Raw genomic sequence first — 23,849 nt, 5'->3', positions numbered from 1 at the left:
CATAGCGGTTTCAGTTGGCCTGCTAGTGGCTCAATGGCTCTTGTCGCTACCCATAATCCCCCATGCAGCTGAAACCGCTGTGCCAGCGCAGGGGAACTGAGAAGGAGGCTGTTTCCCTGGCGCTGGTACAGCGGGTGGAGTGGGGGAGAGGGGAGATAGATGGCAGTGCAAGTTGGTCAGGCGAGGGGGAGAGACAGCAGCTCGGCTAGGCGGGGTGGGGGGGGAGAGACGGCAGTGCAACTCAGGTGGGTGAGGAGTGCGACTCGGGCGGGCGGGTTTAAAGGGACAAAAATCAAAATGATTCCAAAATCCAGAAGATTCCAAACAACAGCAGGTGTCTGTTCCTGACGATCCCAGATAAAAGATGAGGCACCTTATTGATTTTTATTGCTCAAGGTTTGGAGTTTAGAAATTGGATTGTATTGTTATGATACGATGCTGGAGACCACCTTTGGGGTACTGCGTCCAGCTTTGGACCTTTTTAGTTGAAAAAGGCTATGCTCGGGTAAGAATGGCCCAAAGGAGATTAGTTATGCTATTTCCTGGGATGAGGTGGTTGTTTTATCGTTAGCAGCAAAAGAAACTAAATCTATATTCTTTGCAGATTAGGGGAATGTGGGTGCTCTTATTAAAACATTATATTCTATGGGCGAGTCAAGGCAATTCTATTAGTATCATGAAGGAAGGTGCTTGGGTTCCCTTTTAAAACTGAGATGCATCGAAACTTTTGATTGTTTCTTTGGAATTCTATGCTGGAGAATTTTAGAAACTTAATCATTGGGGTAAGTAGAGATATTTCTGAAAGTTAAAGAATTGAGGAAATTGGCGAATTGGCACAGAAGAGGAAGCTTGAAGCAGTTTCAGCCATAAGCAGGGTAAGTTTGAGGGTAAAGTTGCCTTCTTTATTATTGTTGTTATGTTCTAATATGTCCAACAATGGTTAACATTTGAAGAAATGAGACGTCATGATACATAAAGTAAGTTTTCAGTGAAGTTGCTTGGTAATTATACAGTTAGTGTAATGGTTAGCACAACTCTATGACAACACCAGCAACCAGGTTCGAATCGAGCGCTGTCTGTAAGGAGTTTGTACGTTCTCCCTGTGTTTGTGCAGATATCTATATTGAGTTTTATAACTAAATCATAAATAGGTAATAATAAGAAGAATAAATATCTAACAGAGTGGATATACCATTACAATATGGCTACAATTAACCTATGAATCATTGAAAAAGAAAAAAAAGATATAACATAAAAATTATGCTAATCATCTAACCCCTCCATTGTGAAGTTATTGGTTGAACATATATGTTGCAATATTGTAAAAGGAAAAAAACTAAACTACAAAATGGGTTCTAAACAATCTTATAAATTATGAAAGTAATTAAGAAAAGGACCCATAAAATTACCAAGTTAAAATTAATTTCAGTTGTAGAACATCTAATCTTAGGCAAGTAATCACATCTGATAGCCGTTGATTGTGAGTAGGAGGGATAGCCTCTTTCCATCTTGCTAATATAGCTCTTCCAGCAATGAGAGCAAAGGCCCATATTCTCCCGGAGTCCTTCTTAACAGCAATTATTACAGTGATTCCCAAAAAAGATAGAGACCCATTGAAACCGACATCTTATAGGCCCATATCATCATTGCTAAAGCCCTGGAAAATAGTATATTTGCCTAAATTAATAAATGTAGATAAGAAGGATTTCGTACAGAAAAGGCAGTCTGTTGACAATGTTAACAGACTGTTCAGTATTATCCAACTGGCAAAAACAAAAGATAAATTGAGTGTTGCTCTGGCCCTAGATACAGAGAAAACTTTCAACAGACTGGAATGAGACTATTTATTGAAAGTTTTGGGAAACATTTGACTGTGAAAGGTATTTATTAATTGGGTTAAAGCTCTATCTTATGAGCATAAAGCAAAAGTAATCACTAATGGCCAAATCTCATCAGTGTTCTCATTGTCCATTATCTCCAGCACTTTTCATCCTGGCTACCAAAGAGTTAGTGGAATTTATCCACCAAGATCCAGGCAAAAAAGGCTTCAGGGTTAACCAGGAAGCACATAAAATCAATCTATTTGAGAATGATGTTCAGATATATCTGACAGACCCAGCGAGTTCATTAGAAAAATTGCAGTCTAAATTGGAATTTTTCAGGACTTTCTCAGACTATAAAGTTATTGGGATAAAATCGAAGTTATGCCACTTACAGGTAGGAATTATGATCATGTTCTTTTTTTTCCAATTTTTTATTTTTCACACCATAAATCACATTAACCATGATACACACTTTTTCCTTTTCACACATATACAGTGCCATTTTCTCCCCCCCCCCCCCCCCTCCTCCCATCCCACCCTCCATACCTCCCCCCTCCCATCCATTTAAGGTACAAAATCTAGGATACATTAAACCAGTCAGACAATGTTGTCATTCAATAAAAATACACCAGAAATTCCACTGAGTCCATTCTTTTCATTTCCTTTTCCTTCCGTTAACTTAGGTAGTGATTGTCCCCAGTAGGTTTTCGCTATTGTGTTTCATGTAAAGTCCCAGTCTCCTTAATCTTTCTCCGTAATCTAGATGCTGTAAGCCAGGCAACATCCTTGTAAATCTTCTCTGCACCCTCTCCACCTTATCTATATCCTTTCTATAATTTATAGACAAGAACTGAAAACAATACTCCAAACCTGGCCTCACCAATGCCTTAAACAGCCGCAGCATCACTTCCCAGCTCCTATACTCTATACTATGATTTATGAAGGCCAGCATACCATTTGCATTCTTAACCACCCTGTCTACATGGGAATCCACCTTCAATGAACTCTGTACCATAACCCCCTGGTCCCTCTGTTCCTCTGTGTACCTCAATGCCCTCCCCTTAATTGCATATGTCCTAATTTGGTTATTTTTTTCCAAAATGCAGCACCTCACACTTGCCTATATTAAATTTCATCTGCCATCTTTCAGCCCATTTTTCCAAACAAACCAAATCCTTCTGTAATCCAAGAAAACCTTCCTCACTATCCACCACTCTCCCTATTTTTGTATCATCTGCATATTTCCTTACTCAGTTAACCACACTTTCCTCGAAATCATTAATATAAATGATAAACAACAAGGGACCCAGCACCGATCCCTGAGGCACCCTGCTTGTCACAGGCTTCCAACCTGACAGACAGATGTCCACCATGACTTTCTGCTGTTTATCTTCCAGCCATCTCTGAACCCATGTCACTATCTCTCTATTAATCCCTAGTGACTGAATCTTCTTTATTAACCTTACATGCAGAACTTTTATCAAAAGCCTTACTAAAATCCAAATAGATCACATCAACCGCCCTACCTTCATCCACTTTTATTGTCACCTCCTCAAAAAACTCAACAAGGTTCGTCAAACATGACTTTTCCTTTACAAACCCATGTTAGGTGCCCCTAATCAATCCCTGCCTATTCAGATATGCGTATATACTATCTCAAAGAATACCCTCCATAACATCCCTACCATCGAAGTCAAACTAACTGGCCAATAATTACTTTGCACCTTATGCCTTTTTTAAACAATGGAACTACATTTACAACCCTCCAATCCCACGGTACCACCCCCTCCTCCAGTGATCTTTGAAAAATCACTGTCAGTGCTCCCGCTATTTGCTCCCTGACCTCCCTTAATGTCCTGGGAAAAATCCCATCAGGACTAAGACTTATCCCCATTTATTGACCCTAGAAACTCCAAAACCATCACTTTACTAATCCCTATCCTCTCCATAACTAAGCCACTTGCCTCACTTATCTCATATTGCCCAATGTCCCTTTTCTTCGTGAATACAGACGAGAAAAAAATTGTTCAATATCTCTCCCATCTCATGTGGTTCCTCACATAGTCCACTGGTCCCATCATCCACTGGATCTACTTTATCTTTAACCCTCCTTTTACTTTTCATGTATCTGTAAAAATCCTTAGGATTGACTTTCACCTTATTAGCTATGGACTCCTCATACCTTTTTGCCTTTCTAATTTCCCTCTTAAGGTTCTTCCTGCAATCTAAGTAATGATCATAAATCTCCTCAATCCCCTGTTTCTTATATTTAGCACTGATCCGAACCAACTTCTTAATTTTTCTAGAAAACCACGGCTCCCTTGAACTTTTGGTCTTGCCTTTCAGCCAGACTAGAACAGAAAGATCCTGTACTCTCAAAATCTCACCCCTAATGCCCTCCAATTTTCCTCTACATCCTTTCTGGCAAAAAGATCAGCCCACACAAATCCCTTCTCATTTCTTCAAATCTGGCCTTTCCCCACTCGAAGACCTTCGACTTCAGATCCGACCTATCCCTTTCTATCATTAAGCTAAAGATAATGGACCCATGATCAATGGATCCGAAGTTCTCCCCAATACTCACCTCCGTCACCTACCCTATTTCGTTACCAAACAATAGATCTAACACTGCTCCCCCTCTAGTGGGCATCTCAACATATTGCTGCAAAAAGCAGTCCTGAACACATTGTATAAATATTAAGCAATCCTGCCCTCTTACTGACTGTTTTCCAATCTACGTTTAGAAAATTGAAATCCCCAACCAACACCCACCCTATTTCAGCTATTTCTTTGCACATTTGCTCTTCTAGTTCCCTTTCTCCAGTTGGAGGCCTATAATGTATCCCTATAATAGTAACCTCACACTTATTTTTTAGTTCTACCCACACTTCCCCCCCCGATGAGCCCTCCAGCCTATCTTGTCTCAGGACCGCTGTAATATCCTCCCTGACAAGTAATGCCACACCTCCCCCTCTTACTCCACCAACTCCGTCACATCTAAAGCAACGAAATCCTGGAATATTTAACTGCCAGTCACAACCGTCCTTCAACCATATCTCGCTAATGGCCACAGCATCATAATGCCACGTGTCAATCCACACCTGTAGCTCATCCAACTTCCTTACAACACTCCTTGCATTGAAATAAATACATTTCAGGGATCTCCAACATCCTGCCTTCTGCCTATCATCCTCTCTACCATTCTCAGATTTGTCATGATAGCATCTATTTATTACTTCTTGCCGTTCCACCTCAAATTATTTAAATATACCTCTTTCCCTTGCCCTCAAACCCTATCCCTGTTGTCCTGCCTAACTTGAAACTCTGTCCCCAACTATTCTGATTTAAAGCTCCCCTGGCAGCCCTAACAAATGCCTCCAGCAGGAGACTGGTCCCTCTGGGATTTAGATGTTTCCCATCATTATGGTATAGGTCCCATCTCCCCCAAAAAAGGTCCCAGTGGTCCAAGAACTTAAAACCCTATCTCTTACTGCACCCCTTTAGCCACATATTTAACCTCCACCTGATTCTATTTCTGCCCTCACTGTCACGTGGCACGGGAAGCAATCCAGAGATTATACCCTTAGTGGTCCTTCTTCTAAACTCTCTATATTCATTCTGCAGGGCCACTGCCTTCCTTTCAACGTCAGTGGTACCAACATGTACCATGACCTCAGGCTCTTTACCCTCCCCTTTTAGGATGTTCTGAACACGCATAGTTACATCCTGGATAAGTCAAACCACCATACAGTTTTCCTTATCGCGTCCACAAAATCCTCTGTCCTTCCTCCTGACCGTTGAATCCCCTCTGACTATCACCCTTTTCCTCTTATCCCTACCTTTCTGGGCCACAGAGGTTGACACCACTCCTCAGTTCTCATGATGGAGTACCTATTTCTGAGGATTTCAGACAGAGGTGCTTTCATTTGAACCTGACCCCTCCCTTTCCTCCTCCTAATGGTAATCCACTGCCTCTCCTCCCAGGCCCCAGTGTGACCACCTGCCTGTAGCTCTTGTCTACGATAGCCTCATTCTCTCTAACCAGATTGAGGTCATCGAGCTGCAGCTCAAGTTCCCTGACATGGTCCCTTAGACGCTGCAGCTCAGCACACTTTGTGCACACGTGGATGTCCGGGAGACGTGAAGATTCCATGACTTCCCACATGTGACACTGAAAGCAGAAAACTGCCCTCACACTCATCCTGCCTCCTTCTCCTCTCATCTTACAAAAGTAAAAAAATAAACAGATACATATTAAATTGAATATGACCGTCTTACCTTTAGACCAGCATGCTCATCCTCAGCCTCTGCTCGCCTAAGCCTCTCAAGCCAAAGCCTCAAAGGCCCACTCCTTCACTGTGCCACTCATTCACTGGCTGTTCCTTTGTCTTACCCACCCTTTATTGCCCTTGACCAATTAACCCCACGACCTCTCGTAGCTCCTTCTCCTCTGTAGTGATCGCCCGAGCTCTGAATCGCCACCTCCTACGACTCCTCGCCCAAACCAAAATTAAATTTTTCTAATACATTGAATAAATAACTAATTCTACTCTATCAGAGGCTTTCTCGGTATCCAACGAGATAATACATTCAGAAACAATGGGAAAATAAAGGATGTTTAATAGATGACGGATATTAAAATGTGAATAATGACCCTTAATAAACCCAGTTTGATCTTCAGAGATAATAAGGGGCATAATATTTTCCAATCTACAGGCCAAAATCTTAGACACTATCTTAGCTTTAACATTCAGAAGGGAAATTAGCCTGTAGGAAGAACAGTCAGAAGGATCTTTATTCTTTTTAGGAATAAGAGAGATTAAGGCTTCATAAAAAGTGTCCGGTAGTTCCCCAGCAGCCAAGGATTTAGAAACATCTGAGTTCAAGAAATCAATAAATAGGAAAAAGTCTTTTAAAACTCTGCTGGGAAACCATTGGGTTCATAAACTTCGCCGAACTGCAAAGAGTTCATTGTTGCAGCAATCTCCTCAAAAGATATAGGCTTCTCTAGCAATAACTGCTTCTCTGAAGATAATGAAGGAACATTTAAATTTTCCAAAAAATTCATTGTAAATGCTGAATTCTTAATTGATTCAGTGCTTATAGAGCTTAGAATAATATTGACAAAAGGCTTTGTTTAACTCAACATGACCAGTAGTAATCATTCCATCATCTTTACAGATCTCTGTAATAAGCCATTTAGCTTTATAGTTTTTAATTTGACTGGCTAAAAGCTTCCCAGCCATATATCTCCATGTATCTAGAATTTAGATTTACTTTTTTTAAGTTTGGTCTAGGTTATGTAAGAAACAAATCATGTCTAGTTTTGAGTTTGTCCTTTTTTTTAAAAAAAAATGGCTCAGGTTTTGGAGTTAAGGAATATTGTGGATCAATACATTTCAACTGGTTAGCTAGATCATCTCTCTCTGAATTGGCACTCTTTTTTTAACCTTCGCCATAAAAGAAATTATTTGACCTCTGGTCAAATTTAATCTGGAAATCCCAGATTACCAAACCAGAGACTTCAGAGGAGGAATTTTTATCAAAAAAAAGATAATTTGATCTTTCATAAATTTCAAAAATTCAGGCTCAGACAATAAAATGGAATTCAAATGCCATTGCTTCATGGTTCTAGGTAAGTCTTGGATATTAATAGATATAACTACTATGAGAACCAGTGATCAGAAATTATTATACTCTCATATTTAAAAGAGTTAACAAGTGGAATTAATTGTTGGTCTGCGAGAAAATAATCAATTCATGAATAAGTATGATGTACATTAGAGAAAAAATAGAATTTCTTATCACTAGGATGGAGAAATCTCCAAACATCTATAATTCCAGATTGCAGCTCCTCCCACATTCCACAGAAGGATGGGGTTAGTCATCTTATTGATCACATTGGAGTGTTGGGAGGTGTAGGGCTGAAAAGCCTGTTACCATGCTGTATCTCAAAAATAAAAATAATGTGCAGTTAAAATTTTGGTTATACCCTAAAGTGTTCCTTCCACCTTCTCAGCCCTCAATTTCTAAAGTGTAAGAAAATTTAGCAAGGTCTCGTCCTTTTAATGTTGATTCTTTTCAAGAAGCTTGTGATGAAAAAGGACAACTTCACCACAGTTTTATGACTTCCAGCATATATCTGCATATGAACAAATAATAGCCTTGGCTGCTTGGTTTATTCAAAATCTGTGACGTAGCCAAAAAGTTGGAGCTTTTTAAGCCATCCTATTTTTTTCCATAGGGAGCAATTCAAGGACCCGAAGAATTCATGGAAGGAATGGCCTTAGGAGTAAAGGCATTAGTCGGAGGTGCTGTTGGTATGTATATGTAAATTGACTCATTTCTTAAAAGTTAGCTCTTGATGATGAGGTAATAAATATAATGGATAGATAAATATTCAGTTACAATTAATGCGAGAAAAGAAAGTGATGTTACAATATTGAAGATTTGTCTTTGTCTGGTCCTGGACTAGTTGATGATTTGGGTAAGAAGACAAGGTTCAAGAGCTTGATAGCATTTGTATAAAATCTGTTCTTGAACTTTGAGATGCTGGAGTTCAGGCTTCCACACTTTCTTCCTGAAGGTAACAGCAAGAAGAGGTTGTTACCTGGCTGATGAGAATCTTTTATGATGATGTCTTCAGTAGTTGAGAGACAGCAGCCCCTGATGGACTTGGCTACGTTTGATGCTTTCTGCACCTTTTTGCGTTCCTAGGTTCTTAAATTACCAAGCCAGGCCATGATGTATCATAATTGCCCAGTAGCCATTTAATTGAATTGAAATGTGAGAAGCATGTCATAGTCAATGTTAGAAAGGTAAAGTGGGTAATAGTGATTACCTTGTTGTAATATAAAGTATCATTCTTGCTCATATTGGTAACTTGGTATAAAAATAAGGCAATAAGCATATTGGGAAATTATTCAAAATTAAAGATACTTTGCTATTATATATTGCAATTAACTGCAATTATTTTAGGAATGTAATAGTGATCTGTTCTGTCTTATCAGTTGTTTTCATGATTCTTGAGAAATCTGTGGAGTTAGAAACGTGAGTGGATGATTGAGACTCTATATGATCTATGACTAATTTGTCTGTTCCATATTCCTTAATGATTCATTTAAACCTTCTTTTGCTTACTCAGGCCACTGTAAAAGTTGGATGATGGCATTGATAGTAGCATAAGAGTTAAAATATTAGACTGTGTTTTCAGAATTCTCCAGTTTCCTAATCAAGGTTGAATTTAAATCCTGCCACAGAAACTTATGAATAACTGGAAATTAATTTTTTATTGCAATAATGTAACTTGTAAACCTGCAGTATTTTTTGAACATAAATATTTAATTTATCATTTATTTCAACATCCCATTCACATTTCTTGATTACTTTGTGTGATTGAACATGTTATTGCTTTTCACTAGTGCTCTGCTCTATCTTTGGAGGTCCAAATTCCTCCTTCTTTTCTATAATGGGCACTTTTCCAATGTAAAGGAATGTTTTTGAGCAAGTGAAATGAAAACATTATATTTCATCCATATGGAATGTTGTTTTTCTCTCCTTTTGATATCATTAGATAGAACATATCTGGTCCTGAAGATTCATTACTTTGTCGCCAATTTGTATTATTTAATTGGAATTTCCAGTAAACTCTGCTATTCTTGCACTGTTGAAACTGATGCCAAGAAATTTCTTGATATATCTGTTATTTCTTTATTTTTAATATTATTACCAGTTAAGGATCCAGATTTTTCCTGTTTATTTTCTGCATGTAAAAGATGCAGTTCACAGTGGGGTAGCATTGCAACATTTTTGCATCATGTTATTGTATTGTTGGATTAAGTGTATGAATTTGTCAGTGGTAATGATGCCTCAGGATAGAAGGATATCCCTTTGACAGATATTTTTAATGGGGATGTTTGCATGACTGTAGTGTCTGATCCTAAGCATAATTGATCGTACAGATGATGATAGGAGGCAGGGTTTGCCTACCATTGTAGTGAAACTGTTTTGTTCTTTATCTGTGACCAGGACAAGTCAGTTTTCTTCAGTTCTTGCTTCTTTGGCAAGAAGTTGCCGGATGATCTGAGCTATTTCTCATAAAGGGTCATTTTAATGCAGATGTCAGGCATGGATTTTTGTCACGAAAGAGTTGTTGAAACATTTTTAGCCCCTTTTTGTTATGTATCGGTGTAATTTTGGTAGGTGTCATCCACAAAGTGACAACCGCACCTAAATTGATGCTGGGTAATCAGGGCATCACCAATAAGATTATGGCCTCTGTAAGGAAATTAACTTCAGTGCAATGATTCTCATAGTTTATGTAGAATAACATGGAGAATATGGCACTTTTTCTGATTTTGCAGGTCTTTCTATAGATGATCCAAGTCTTGCACCTGTAGGAGAAAAGAAAGAGTATTTTCTGTACACTTAAGGTCTTGCATGTTTGTGAAGTCATAGTTGTTGAGCACCTGGAAAGATTGCTGAAAGCAATACAAGATTTAACATTCTGTGCTGAATCTTGATAAACATATGTTGAAAATGCTTTTGTAATTTGTTAGTATTACATTAGCATAGTGGTTAATTAATGGAGTAGCAATCGGAGTTTAAGCTGCTTTGTCTGTGTTGTGTTCTTACTGGTGAGATTGTTGGACAAGCCCAGCTGTTCAAACAATGTACTGTACTATAGAATCAGGAAAACTGAGCCAAACGTTCAAAGACAGAAGTGGCCAGTTCTGATACATACAGAAAGAAATAGTGATTTACCTAAAATTGAGAATTCATTATTGATTCTGGTAGGGAAATAAGGTGTTATCCCTCGAGTTTGGTTTAGACCTTATAACAGTGCAGGATTTATAGACCAAAAAGTCAAAGTGGGAATAGAGAGTTAAACTGGCAGGCAACAGAAAGTTTGGGATCATTCCTCTGGACTGAATACAGTTACTTTGCAAAGCAATCACCAAGTTTGCATTTTTTTTCCAGGATTAAGGATATTGAATGCAATATATTTCATTGGGAAAACTGGATAATAAATATCAGCATTACGAACAGCATCCACTTTTTATGAACAATTAACTTTAAAATAATCCCCCCCCACATTATATTTTTAAACAGTTTATATATTTGATAATCAGTATGTACAAGCATAAATATTTGCTGAGTTAGTTATAAGTGTTAGTGATTGCTTTTGAGATTTAAAACCTTTGAACCTATATCCATTCAATAGAAATAATCAATATGCAAGATTCTCTCATATTGAGGAAAAACAAAAATATTGAAGAACTTCAAAATTTGATTCAAATTTTATTCATTGTAAATTTTGCCTGCAGGTGGTATTGCGGGTGCTGCATCCAGGATAACTGGCGCAATGGCAAAAGGAGTAGCTGCTATAACAATGGATGAAGAATACCAGCAGAGGCGTAGGGAAGCCATGAACAAGCAGCCAAGTGGAATTAAAGAAGGAATAACACGCGGAGGAAAAGGCTTGATATCAGTAGGGTTTGCTTAATTGATTTTTTTAACATTGTGTGAGAGAAACCAGTTTAATTATCTCAGTGGAGAGAGGGGAAGAAACAGATTTGATATATTTGGATTTCCATATGTTTAGAAAAGTGCAGCTTTAAAGACTTGTGTATAGGATAAGGATGCACGGAGTTGGGGGGAAATCTATTAGCATGGATAGAGGATTGGTTAACCAATAGAAGGCAGACATTTGAGATAAATGGAAATTGTCTGGTTGGCAATGAGAGGTTAGAGGGGTGCTGCAATGATCAGTGTTTGGCCTGCCACTGTTCACAATACACATAAATGATTTGAAGGAGGAGACAGAGTGTATCATGTCTATGTTTAGTGGAAAAGCAAGTTGTGAAGAAGACACTCATTTTCTGCAGCGAACATATAGGAAGAGCAAGTGAATAGGCAAGGGCCTGGTAGATGGAGTACAATGTTCGTAAATGTGAGGTCATCCACCTTAGAGGGAAAAATAGTAAATTGGACTACTATTTAAACTGAAAAATTGGAGCATGCTTTTGTACAGAGACCTGGGAGTACTTGTACATGAATCGCAAAAGGTTACTTATCAGGTATAGCAGGTATTCAAGGAGGCAACTGGGATTTTGGCCTTCACTGCTGGAGGGTTTGAATTTAAGAACAGGGAGGTTTTGCTGCCACTGCACTAGTGGGGCTGTATCTGGAGTATTGTGTGCATTTCTGGTCTTACTTGAATAAGGATTTATTGATTTTGGAGTTTGTGCAAGGAGGTTCACCAGGTTGATTTTGGAAATTAGGGTTATTTCATAAGGGATCTGAGTCCATAGTTAATGGAGTTTAGAAAGGTGAGGCCAAACCTCAGAGGCATATATAACTTGAAAGGAATATATCAAACTGGCAGAGGATAGTAAAACTAAGGGACAGAGCCTCAAGTTTATGGGAGAAGATTTAAGACAGATGAGGAGAAGCTGATTCTCCCAGGGGGTGTGAATCTGTAGAATTATCTGCTTCATAAATTGTATTTAAGACAGAGGTCTTTGAATAATATGGGGATTAGGAGTTATGAGGAATAGGGGGTAAGTGGAGCTGAGTTGATGGCCAGAACAGCCTTGAACTTATTGAATCGTTGAACAAGCTCAAGGGGCCTGCTCCTGTTTCTCACATTCTTATGTACCCAAGCAGGGGAACAGGCTACTTATTCTTTCAAACTCGTTCTGCAAGTCCATGAAGGTAAAGCTCTGCTTTGCTCTTTATCTTGATGCTTTAATTTCAGATAGAATATTCACAGTTACTTTTGCTATTCAAACGTCCAAAACCCTTTTGCTAGGACCTTTTTCATGTCTAATATCTGGGTTTGATTTTTTTTGTTCTGCCCCAGAGGTAGTTTCTGTCAATTCACCTGATCAGTTCCTCTGAACATTTCAAATTTTAATTGAATCATTGCAAAATGTCTAGATTCTTGGAAATACAGCCCTGGTTCATATGATCAGAATTGTAATTTACCTTTTTGATGTGGATGCATTCTTCTGATTAATGTACAAAATCGGCAAGGAAACAAATTAGATTTATTGCTATGAATAGGTAATTCACTTATGTTTCACCATTCACATCATGATCAATCTATGTCTTTCCTCTTGGTAACTTTAAATATTACGGTTGTGTCCGTCACCTTGTTCTAGACTCGCCAACAAGGAAATTATTTTTCTCTACTCACCCTTTAAAATTAGTTATAATTTTTAACTATTATATTACCTGCCCTGTTATAACTTCCCACTGAAGAAAATGCAAATCTTACCGATGGACCATGTCCCCATAATTTGAAGTGTTTTTTTTGGTCTAGTGTCACAGGTGAATCAATGACTTGAATGCCAAACTATCCCTCTCAAGTAAATGCCAAACTATCCCAGAATTAAGTATGATGCCCAGAATTAAATGAACTATGGAAGTACTCGAAGTGAAGTCTTAGTTTATCATAAACTTCCATTTATTTGTATTTCAACCCTCTTAAAATGAAGGGGCAACACTCCATCAGTATTAATCTGACCTCCAAGAGAACTGGGTCCTCTTTTTTTCCACAATTTGTTAAACATCCAAGTCTTCCAAAGAAAACAATCTCTGTCAATGCAATCTCTCCTAGTATATGTGAGGTACGTGATTCTCTCACCTTGATAATATCCTCATAAATAACTTCTAAATATTATCATTCTTCCTCTCTAATAATCAGAACTATATGTTTTATGCTAGTTCTTATCTAACCTCTATTCTTCTAGCATGTCTCTGTGACTTTGTTTCATTGTTCATTTTATTGATGCAATATGTCTTTTAGATCGAGAGTTTTCAGTTTTTGGCTTTATTCTGGGTTATTTGTATTATTATTTCACACAACTGGATCATTAATCTTCCAATGTGAGCACTTCACTAGACTGCACTGAGTATTGTAATTCTTTTACAAGTTCCCTTTAGTGCTACTAACTTTGCATGCAATAGTTCAAAGTTACAGACTTTCATCTATGGTTTTGTATATGCTGTAACATTCACTATGAGGAATGTGTTCAGAAAAGGCTGACAGAAATTTTATTTTGTCTTAAAAGGGTTTTGTGAGTGGAATCACTGGAATAGTGACAAAACCTATCAAAGGTAAACAAAAATGTATTGTAGTAACTATTTTGGTTTAAAATATTAATAGTTATAAAAAAGTAAAATTTTAAATGTTAATTTGAAGGTGCACAGAAGGAAGGAGCAACTGGTTTCTTTAAAGGATTTGGCAAAGGCCTGGTTGGAGCAGTGGCAAGACCAGCTGGGGGCATTATAGACCTGGCCAGCAGCACCTTTCAAGGAATAAAAAGGTGAAGTACATTCTGAACTCAGTGTAAATACTGCTGTGCTTTAAAAAAAAAGCCTCTGAACTTTACACAGTTGTGTTCCATCAAATCAGTAATTGAATTTTTTTTTAATTTGATGTTTTAGAATTAATGTTTTATTTATGTTTTGAAATTAGGTGAAAACAGAATGGAATTGGAGTTTGTCTGTACAGTTATAGTAAAACCCTTATTATACAGAACTCAAGCAATCAGCATAAAAATTTTGGAAAATAAATAGGTAAAAAAATGTGAAATCGCGCAGCATGCAATCTCTAGCAACCAGAAAGTTCACTTGTCTGGCATCAACCAATTACCATGGGTTCTGGATATCAGGGGTTATACTCTGTTTTCAGTATGGGTAGTATCAGTGGTGGCACGGTTAGAGAGGCGATTAATGCAACGTTATTAAAGTGCCAGATCCCAGGTTCAACTCCATTGCTATCTATAAGGAGTTTGTTCATTCTCCTGGTGGCCTTCCTATGGGTGCTTGAGTTTCCTCCCACCAAAGATGGTAGGTTAATCAGTCACATAGGTGTTTTTAAGCAGCAGGCATTTGTGCAGTATCTTTACATTAAATGAAAGAAAATTAGCATTTAATGCCCATCCCCAGTTGAGAAAATAATAACAAACTTGAACAGCAGCAGCAATTTCTTTGCTGCGCCCTCTTCCATCATGCAAAATGAATAAGCCCAGGATCTTCAACTGGAATGTTTAATCTATTACTGTTTTGACTGATACTGCCTGTTTTTACTTCTGGCATCTGTTAATTTTTTATCTGATGTCACCAAAGTCTTGTGGTTCTTCACTGATATATGAAATAATTACACTTTTTTTAGTGACTCGAGGTGTGAACTGATAAAGTGTCTTTTTTTTTTAATAACATTCTGCTGGTTTAATAGAATCCACGTTAGGCATTGCATGGAATCAGTTTCCTGACTCGATCTGATGTTTATACGCCTCCCTTTCTCCCCCTGTTGCTGATTCCGTCACAAATGTTTTACTTTCATTTCACACCATATTTTGTGCTCTTTTGAAAAGCTGATTTAGGTTTTGCAAATGTTTGATAATATCCATAAACTCTCCTTGCTGATAGAAATTGGTGAATATTTCTACCATCTCTGCCCCATCCTTTCTGTTTCATGCAAAACTTCACAAGGTAGTGAGAATATACTTTAATATCGCTATCTTCAAATTCCCGCACTGTCTGTCCTATCCTGCTTTTGAGAAATATTTAGACCTAACCTTGATGAGGAATGCATTGTTTTGAAGTAGAGCTCACTTAAGATATAATTTGTAATGTGTAAGTGTTGACGTTTGTATTCATCTGTTTTACTTGTACTCTTTAGTGGCCATTTTTGTGTGTTTAGAAAATACTGTCAAAGAAGCTTTGGCAAATTGCTGCAGCGTATTTAGCAGATAGTTTTACCGTGGCTACAGTTTGCACTCGAATTCAGCCAGTTTATGTTGAGGATGTCAGATTGGACACCAATGTAGAACAGCTTTTTTTTTAATTGTGTTCATGTACAGCTGTCAGCAAACTATAAAATCATCCAGAGATTGTTTTGTATATTAAATTACACTTTCAATTATTGTTAAGGATTTCATGGTGTCTCACTTCTTTTTAAGTATGTGTATATTTAGAAATCCATTGACAATGGTTTGCTGTTGAATGAGCTGTAAGTGGCTATGATGGGTGACCATGAACAACTCTGGGCATGAAGAACCAGTAGCTGACTTTTTTTGCACTGGAGTATGGAATTGCGGTCTGGGATAATTTAATGTGGGAAATACACAAGAACCAGTTGAGAGGAGAACCAGTTGAGAGGAGAACCAGTTGAGAGGAGAACCAGTTGAGAGGAGAACCAGTTGAGAGGAGAACCAGTTGAGAGGAGAACCAGTTGAGAGGAGAACCAGTTGAGAGGAGAACCAGTTGAGAGGAGAACCAGTTGAGAGGAGAACCAGTTGAGAGGAGAACCAGTTGAGAGGAGAACCAGTTGAGAGGAGAACCAGTTGAGAGGAGAACCAGTTGAGAGGAGAACCAGTTGAGAGGAGAACCAGTTGAGAGGAGAAGTATCAAAGAGAGATTGCAGTCTAATGCTTTACATTGCCATTGATGAAACATGAATGGACTGTGATGGAATATATAGGTTCAATCAAACCAGACCGATATCAATGCATGCAATCAACTCCCAGGGTGGAGCACTCTTCCTGGACGGCAGAATTTATCCCTTTTAGGTGAAATCAAAGGGAATAAAAATAACTTTTATTTCACATTTCCACCAACTGTAGTGTTTATCTCTTGGTTCCTGCTTTGTTTTTCTTCTTCTCCTCTGCTCATTCATCTCTGCCAGTGTTTATCTCCTTCAGATAAATCAGTTGTAATTAACAAGCATACACCACCCTCCCTTAACCAATACCATCACCATTTGTTTCATTCAGTCTTGTTTATTATCCCGTCACAGATATTCCATGCCTCCTGCTCTTTTGTAATTCAAAAATGTTTGATTTCCAACTACTGATTTGAATTTTAAAAATCATCGACTTAATTCTCTCCTCAGGGGTTACCTAATAATTTCTCTCGTTATTTCAGATTTCCAACAAAAAGGTTGTTTCTTTATACCTATGGCTTCCAGTTGTGCCTTTTAAAATCTGGAGCACTGTTACAATTCAGTTGTGCAGAATTTCAAGAGGGTTCTTATGAAATTTTGATTGTCATTTTTAACAGCAGTAGGAACTGCAAACATACGCTGACATTTTTTCAAGCATGAGTCAGCTTGTGCAATTGTTCAGTGCAGGATTCGTGTTCCTATTTGGTGCACACAAAATGTTTCACGTTGACAGTACTTAACTTAATCATTAATACAACATTACAGTACAAGCCCTTCAGCCCAAGTAGGCTGATCTGTAAATACTAAACAAATTTCAGTTGAAAGTCAAATTTGTGGATCCAGCTAGAAAGAAAAAAAATGTTGCTGGCTATTTTGGTTCAAGTTGAGATTTTACTTCACACATTTTTAATTTCCGTACCTTTTCAATGTGGTAGAGCTACAGAAACATCAGAAGAAGTGGAAAGCCTTCGACCACCTCGATTTATTCACGAAGATGGGGTAATTCGACCATACAGGTTGAGAGAGGCTGTTGGCCTGCAGATCCTTCAGGTAATTGTAATTACTTGACTATATTTACTCTGTTAAATGTGTTTCAAATATTGAAAATTAAAGCACTTTGAATTTCTAAATTCCATTATATCGAGCTCATTCTGAACAAATTGTTGTTTATATAATATGTGCTCTGTGTAACTAATATATTGATGGCTTTGTACTTTGTTTTAGTATATTTATCCAAAAAAGGTACAGAAAACTGCAGAAAAACTAACTAGTTATTTTACTTCTTTCCCTCTTTACCATGCTTGCAGAAAGGAAAGGCGTGCAGAGAATGGAATAGGTTGACTATGACTATACTCATGATCAATCTGATCAAATTTCTGTGTATAATCGATGCATGCATTCAGAACGGTCCAGTTATCTATAGACATAACCATCAGTGGTCCTGTTAGTGTTTTACTCTTTTATGGTTTTGTTTTTAGTTGAAAAAGTGCACATTGGAAAGTACATAGGGATAGACAAAGAAAAGGACAACATACCTGTATTCTCGAACATTTCCAACTAAAGTTGTGCAAGTTGCACAAATCAAAGAAGGCAGAGGAGAGAATATTGCAGAAAATATTTTGGTGTAGAATATCATTTTGTTCTCTTAGTATTTGTTTACTTCCACTTTTGCAGTTTTATTTTGGCTAATGCTCCAGTTTTCTATTGCTGTTTTTTTTTAATTTATTATGTGTTGTAGTTTGTATTTGAGAATGAAATAAGAATTTCAGGTAATTGTACAATTGTGAAGATGCTGTAATAAAAGCTTTGTCCGATTTCTTTAGTTCTGTTCATGTCACTCATCACACTGCTTCAATTTTCCCTGTTTAACTCCAACCTTGTGGCTTTTTAACTCTCTATAGGTCTGCATCTAATAAAATAAAATGTAAACAAAAATGGCTTTATAGTTTCTGATTAGGCTATTTGAAATTATGAATCTTTAATTTTTTTTACACTCAGATGTTCTAGCACTTCATTACAAATCCATTAACTATCACGTCAACATAACATGTTTTAAATAATGACTACTTCATTGTTCTAACCAATAATTATTACGTGAGGTGGGCAGCAGCAAAATGAATGACTTCAGATTGGTGTGGAAACTGGTCTTGATGAATAATTTTGACAGTTTTTTCCATTAATCCACAACCTCTGAGTTAGCTTGCGCTGCCTCTCTCCATTATGATGAGTTTAGGAGTGGCTGAAGTTGAGCTATAGGGTGTGAAAAGAACAGATGTAAATGAATAAAACATGTTTCTTAGTTTATTTTGATGGGAATTAAATAAAGACATTTAGTAATGAAATTTGGTACTTTCCCAATTATCAAAGAAATTTCCAAGTGAAGCCAGTTGATTTTCAATATAGTATTTAGTAGTGAATATAACACTTCACTTTGCTGGCATATATTCACATGGAATATACTACAAGTGGTAAAGAATTGCTGCAAATGTTGCTTTTTTGATGTATTCATTAAAGCAGTGGCAAACCGCATCTTTTAGAATTCACATGGATATTCTGATGTGTGCACACTTGCATGGAGAAATATCAGCATTTATGCTGATGTTTCCCCAAAAGCTACAGGCCAATATAAATGGTTTTAGTGAACAGCAAGATCCATAACTTCTGTAACGATGTTTATTTTAAGAGGTTGGAAGTTTGGGCTTGATTCAAATTGTGATATATTATTGGGCCAAATATTTATGGAATGTTCTTCTTTATGAATTGTATGATTTTGGAGTGAATGGGATATTGAATATTAGGCTGCTTTACATTTCTACATTGAATTTGTTCATGTAATGAACATGTTTATGGATGAGAAATTAGAAGCATGGCTAATAAAACTGAACCCAAAATGTTGGGTTTAAAGGGAATAATGAGAGGCAATTTATGAAAAATTATAAATTTTGAAGTGTCATCAGGAATGTTTGAAATAGAAAGCATGTTATTAATAAAACCTTTTAATAAATCATATGATTATTAGCATTGTAGTTTAAAACCTAACAAAACCCAGATTGCCAAATGTGAACAAAGCACTAGTAAAAACCTGCTAGAGTACCATGTCCATTTCTAGATGTTGCACATAAAGTATTGTGTACAGTTTTGGTCACCTAACTGCAGGAAAGATGAATAAGATTGAAAGAGTGCAGAGAAGATTTACTAGGATGTTGTCCAGACTTCAGGAATTGAGTTACAGATTAGGACTATTCCCTGGAGCATAGAAGAATGAGAGGAGATTTAATCAGAAACTATAAATTATGAGGGGATAGACAGTAAATATAGGTAGGCTTTTTTGAGGGTAGGTGAGATATGAGTGAAAGGGGAAAGGTTTAGGATAGGGCTCTTCAAAGTGGTAGATATCATTCCTCAGGGGTTGATGGGACAATCCAGAGAGTCAATAAATGCCAGGGGATCGATTTAAAATAACGCCTCCACATCCCCACTCCCCTGTCAGCACAGGAGGGGAGACTTTCCTGCCGTGAAGGGGTCTATGGTATAAAATGTTTGGGGACCCTTGGTTTAGGGGGACCTTCTACACACACACACACACACACACACACACACACACACACACACACATACACACACACACACACACACACACACACACACACACACACACACAGAGTGGTAGGAGCATGGAATGAGCTGCCAGCTGAAGTAGTGAATACAGGCTGAATTTTAATATTTGAGAAGAATTTGGATGGCTACATGGATGTGAGAGGTATTGTGACAGAATACAGATATGTTTTTGGCAGATAAATTGGGGAAGGTTTTAGTGTAGGTCACATACAAACACTTTAAAAAAGATCTTATTTAAAATACTGGAGCTCCGTCCCATGCTAGACATGTCGGGGCCAAAAATCTTTGCAGAAGCTTTGGAGAGTACCCAAGAGACTTTAATGGATTGTGAAAAACGCAACAGATAAAAGAGCTTTTCAGAGCTGCAGATTGTCTGCAGTGGAACTTGCTGTTCTAAGAGGGTCATGTGGCTTTGCAAGCAGAGAGAGTCAAAGAGGCTTTCTCTCTGAGAGAGACAGAGATCAGTTCTAGTGTATTACAGGACAAGCTGGCAAGCTTGTGGAAACCCCTTTTGGAAGATGGGTTGAGAGTGCTTGGTTCAGTCTGGTCATAGCCCTTGTGGTTCATGCAAGAGGAGAGGACTGGCAGTCTAATGTTTCACTTGAAATAAGAGAAACAGAAAAAGGCACTCTGTGGTGACCTGAAAGAAAGAGGTTATCATCTGGAGAACCCTGAGAGAGTAAGTTTCTTCCGCAAGCCACTGAAGTGGTTGATGGAAGTAAATCAGTTGTGGGTGTCCTGGAACAACACATCGCTCTCTGAAAACTGACAAGAACCTTCCTGAGCGGTAACCATTTACCTTTCAAGCACCAAAGCCTGGTGAACTTTATAAATGTTAAATTATGTGCGCAGTATAAGAATTGCCTGCAACCAGTGAACTGAGAAGTGAAATTGGACTGTGAATCAAAGAACGTTTCTGAACTTTCACACACATAACATACACGTGCACTTAGAATTAGAAGGGGTTTAAGTTAGGTTAGTTAAGTTAATAGTGATAAGTTAAAGAGTGATTCTGTTTTCATGTTTAAAGATAATTTAAAGCAACTTTTGTTTAAGTAACCATTTGTCGTGGTGAACATCTATTGCTGCTGGATTTTGGGGTCCTCTGGGCTCGTAACAGTATGGATGGTGAAGGACTGGGTGCAGGTCAGTGGGACAAGGCAGAAAAATGGTTTGGCAAAGACTAGAAGGCCAAAGGGGCCTGTTTCTGTGCTGTAATGTTCTATGGTTCTATAAGAAGGAAATTGATACTCTGGAGAAGGCACTGAAGATGTTAGTAGTATGGCTCTATGAACGAGGAAATAGTTATTTACAAAACCTATGAAGGTTGGGCTGGTTCTCATTGGAATAGAAAAGTTGAAGAGTACAGTATATTTTTTTGAGCCACAAAGAGGATAAGTTCCAGTAATAGAGCAGGTATTGATGGCTTGATAAGCATGAGCATGTTGGATGTTCAGCAGAAGACGATAAAGATGGGTGGTTTTATTTTAGAAAACTCTGCCTGATGGGTAGTAAGTGCAATTTCAATATGGAATTCAAAGAAGAATTAGTTGATTAGTTAAGGGAAATGATTGGAGTGAGGAAATGGTTGTACCTAGATTAGACTTCAAAGAATAGAAACACAAACAAACAACTTCTTGTTCTGTACTATTCTGTATTTTTGACTTGAGAATTCAAACAATTATTTAAACATGCATGAAGACAAATTTAGAAGGATTGTTAATATTTGTTGCCCAACTCGAAAGTTCAAAAGCTTGATTTGGCATTTTCATAAAATTCAATCTCTTAGTTTCTCCTCGGTTTGACGTAATATTAAGACCTTATTGGTGTCCATTTGTTATCATTTCCATTTTATCAGTAAATAAAAAGAATGGAATTGATTCTAAGACTTGAAATACTGAACTCTAATTATTCATGGATAATTGTTGACATTTTATTTGTGTTATTTTTATCATGCTTACAACTGCAGTTTTTACCCCCTCCATAAATCTTCGTCCGCGAAGCCAAGCCAAGAGACAACTGCAGTTTAGAATTTAAACTGCAAATGATGTAATTTGATTCAATTATGTTATCTTTTAATTGTATATGAAATCTTGTGTATTAATTCATTTCATGAATTTGAAAAATGAAAATATGGAATATTAATTGGTCATAGATGTTGCAAAATGCAGTGGAGATCACATTTTCACAAAATCACCTTGTGAAAAATTCATTAGCATTATATTGTATTGTTTTCATAAAATTCAATGTCTTCATTTCTATTTGTTTTTACCTTGTATTAAGATCATTTTACTATCCATTTATTAACATTTTCATTGTTTCATTTAGTTGTTTCAACAAGTAGTTGAACTGATTTAAAATAGATTTTGAAAATTGAAAATAGTGAAATCTTATCTTTCACGCAATAATTGTTGACATTTTATTTTCATAGAGCTGTTTTTATCATGTTGTCAATGCTTGCAGATCTTGCTATTCAAGAATACATGCTTTAGTTCCAAACATAAAACAGACTTTGAACTTAATTTATCATACCTCAAATTAATTTACTTTAAGATAGTTCTCATACATTTGTTAATTCAAATCTGGTAAAGGTCATTATTTTCTTTTGTGTTCAAAGATTATTAGAGGATATTTTGTTTATAGTGATTTTTAAAAGGACTTTTTGTGTTGCTCTTCATGTCTCACCGTAATTCACCAGTAAAGCATGACTGAAGTAAAAAAAAAGAGAATCATCTCAATCCATAAATTATGTAATGTTTATTTTGGATGCTTGAGAATAATTTCAGGTTTATTTTATGCTAGAATACAAGAAAAAAAAGCAGATTCAATTTCAAAACAAAACTTCTTTTTATGGAGGGGGGGTAACATTGAGAGATTATTTCTGGAAAGTGAAAATGTATCCACTTATACCAACAATATGTATGCAATTAATGCTTCTTGCTTTCACAACCGAGGTGGACATAATATTTGCTTTTATTGCTTTAAGTCGATTTGTCACGTTATTCTAAGTACAATGAGAAGGTTTTTCTGTGAGCAGTCTAACAGCAGATCTCTAGCATGTCATACAACCATGCAAAGAGCACAAGTTGCAGTTTATGGAGTTACAATGAAATTGTCTTGAGTTACTAGAGCTTCTGTCTGTCATTTATTTTAGGGAAAGCTTCTTGGTCCCACTCAAGAATTAGGACATCTGCAGCTTCAAAGATTTGGACCTGAACCAGTAATGAGGCTTTCATAGAAAGTCAATGCAGACAGTTATGAAATAAAGTTCTTGACATTTGATCAGTTCATTATGATGGCTTTCAAATTGTAGCCACCTGAGGATGCAGTCATCATCTTCCCCCTGCCCCTTACCCTTGTCATCTTTCATAAAGTCAGCCATCACTTTTTTGGCTGCTTAAAATAGAGAATGAGGCAAGATGGTGGTGCTTTATACATAGCTCTGTGTCATGCAGAGCTGCCTAGAGAATTACTACAACAGAACTTACTGAGTGTAAGAAGAGGGAGATGCTGGAGGAACTCAGCTGGTCTGGCAGAGTCCATTGGAGGTAAAGATATATTACTGACATTTCAGAAAGGGTTCAGGCCCGAAACTTCAGTAATATATATGTACCACCTATGGACGCTGCAAAACTGGCTAATTCCTCTGGCACCTCTGTTTTTAATTACAATCACGGTATCTGTAGATTTTCATGTTTTACTTCAAGCGCATGTCTCCCTAATTGCTCTTTGGAGATAGGATTGAGTTGATCCCTATCTTACCCCTCTTTCCTCTGGAACTGTGTTTATGTGCCCTGACTCTAATGTCCTGCAACTACAACCAGTGCAGTTCATGCAGTTGGCAGAGAAATAACCATTTTGGACAGGTAATATGAAGAGAACGACAATGTGCTTCACCCAAAGTCACTAGAGCATGTTTTCAGAGGCTCGGCTGGGTAACCTCCAGGGTCCTA

The 23,849-nt window shown here is 37.4% G+C and overlaps 1 protein-coding gene across 5 annotated transcripts in view; it reads left to right on the top strand.

Moving 5' to 3' along the window:
- vps13a (vacuolar protein sorting 13 homolog A) overlaps positions 1 to 23,849 on the top strand; it is a 397,184-nt gene that overhangs the window by 311,895 nt on the left and 61,440 nt on the right. For 3 of the 5 annotated variants that reach the window (XM_069930496.1, XM_069930495.1, XM_069930501.1), the window contains 5 exons: positions 8,068 to 8,143; positions 11,150 to 11,313; positions 13,901 to 13,946; positions 14,032 to 14,155; positions 17,214 to 17,328. In XM_069930496.1, the coding sequence (XP_069786597.1) occupies positions 8,068 to 8,143; positions 11,150 to 11,313; positions 13,901 to 13,946; positions 14,032 to 14,155; positions 17,214 to 17,328 (525 nt within the window). The other 2 variants (XM_069930500.1, XM_069930497.1) reach the window with 2 other exon arrangements.

The sequence above is a fragment of the Narcine bancroftii genome, chromosome 1, assembly GCF_036971445.1.
Source record: "Narcine bancroftii isolate sNarBan1 chromosome 1, sNarBan1.hap1, whole genome shotgun sequence".
Classification (NCBI taxonomy): Eukaryota; Metazoa; Chordata; class Chondrichthyes; order Torpediniformes; family Narcinidae; genus Narcine; species Narcine bancroftii.
This window is presented reverse-complemented; position numbering and strand designations above follow the sequence as displayed.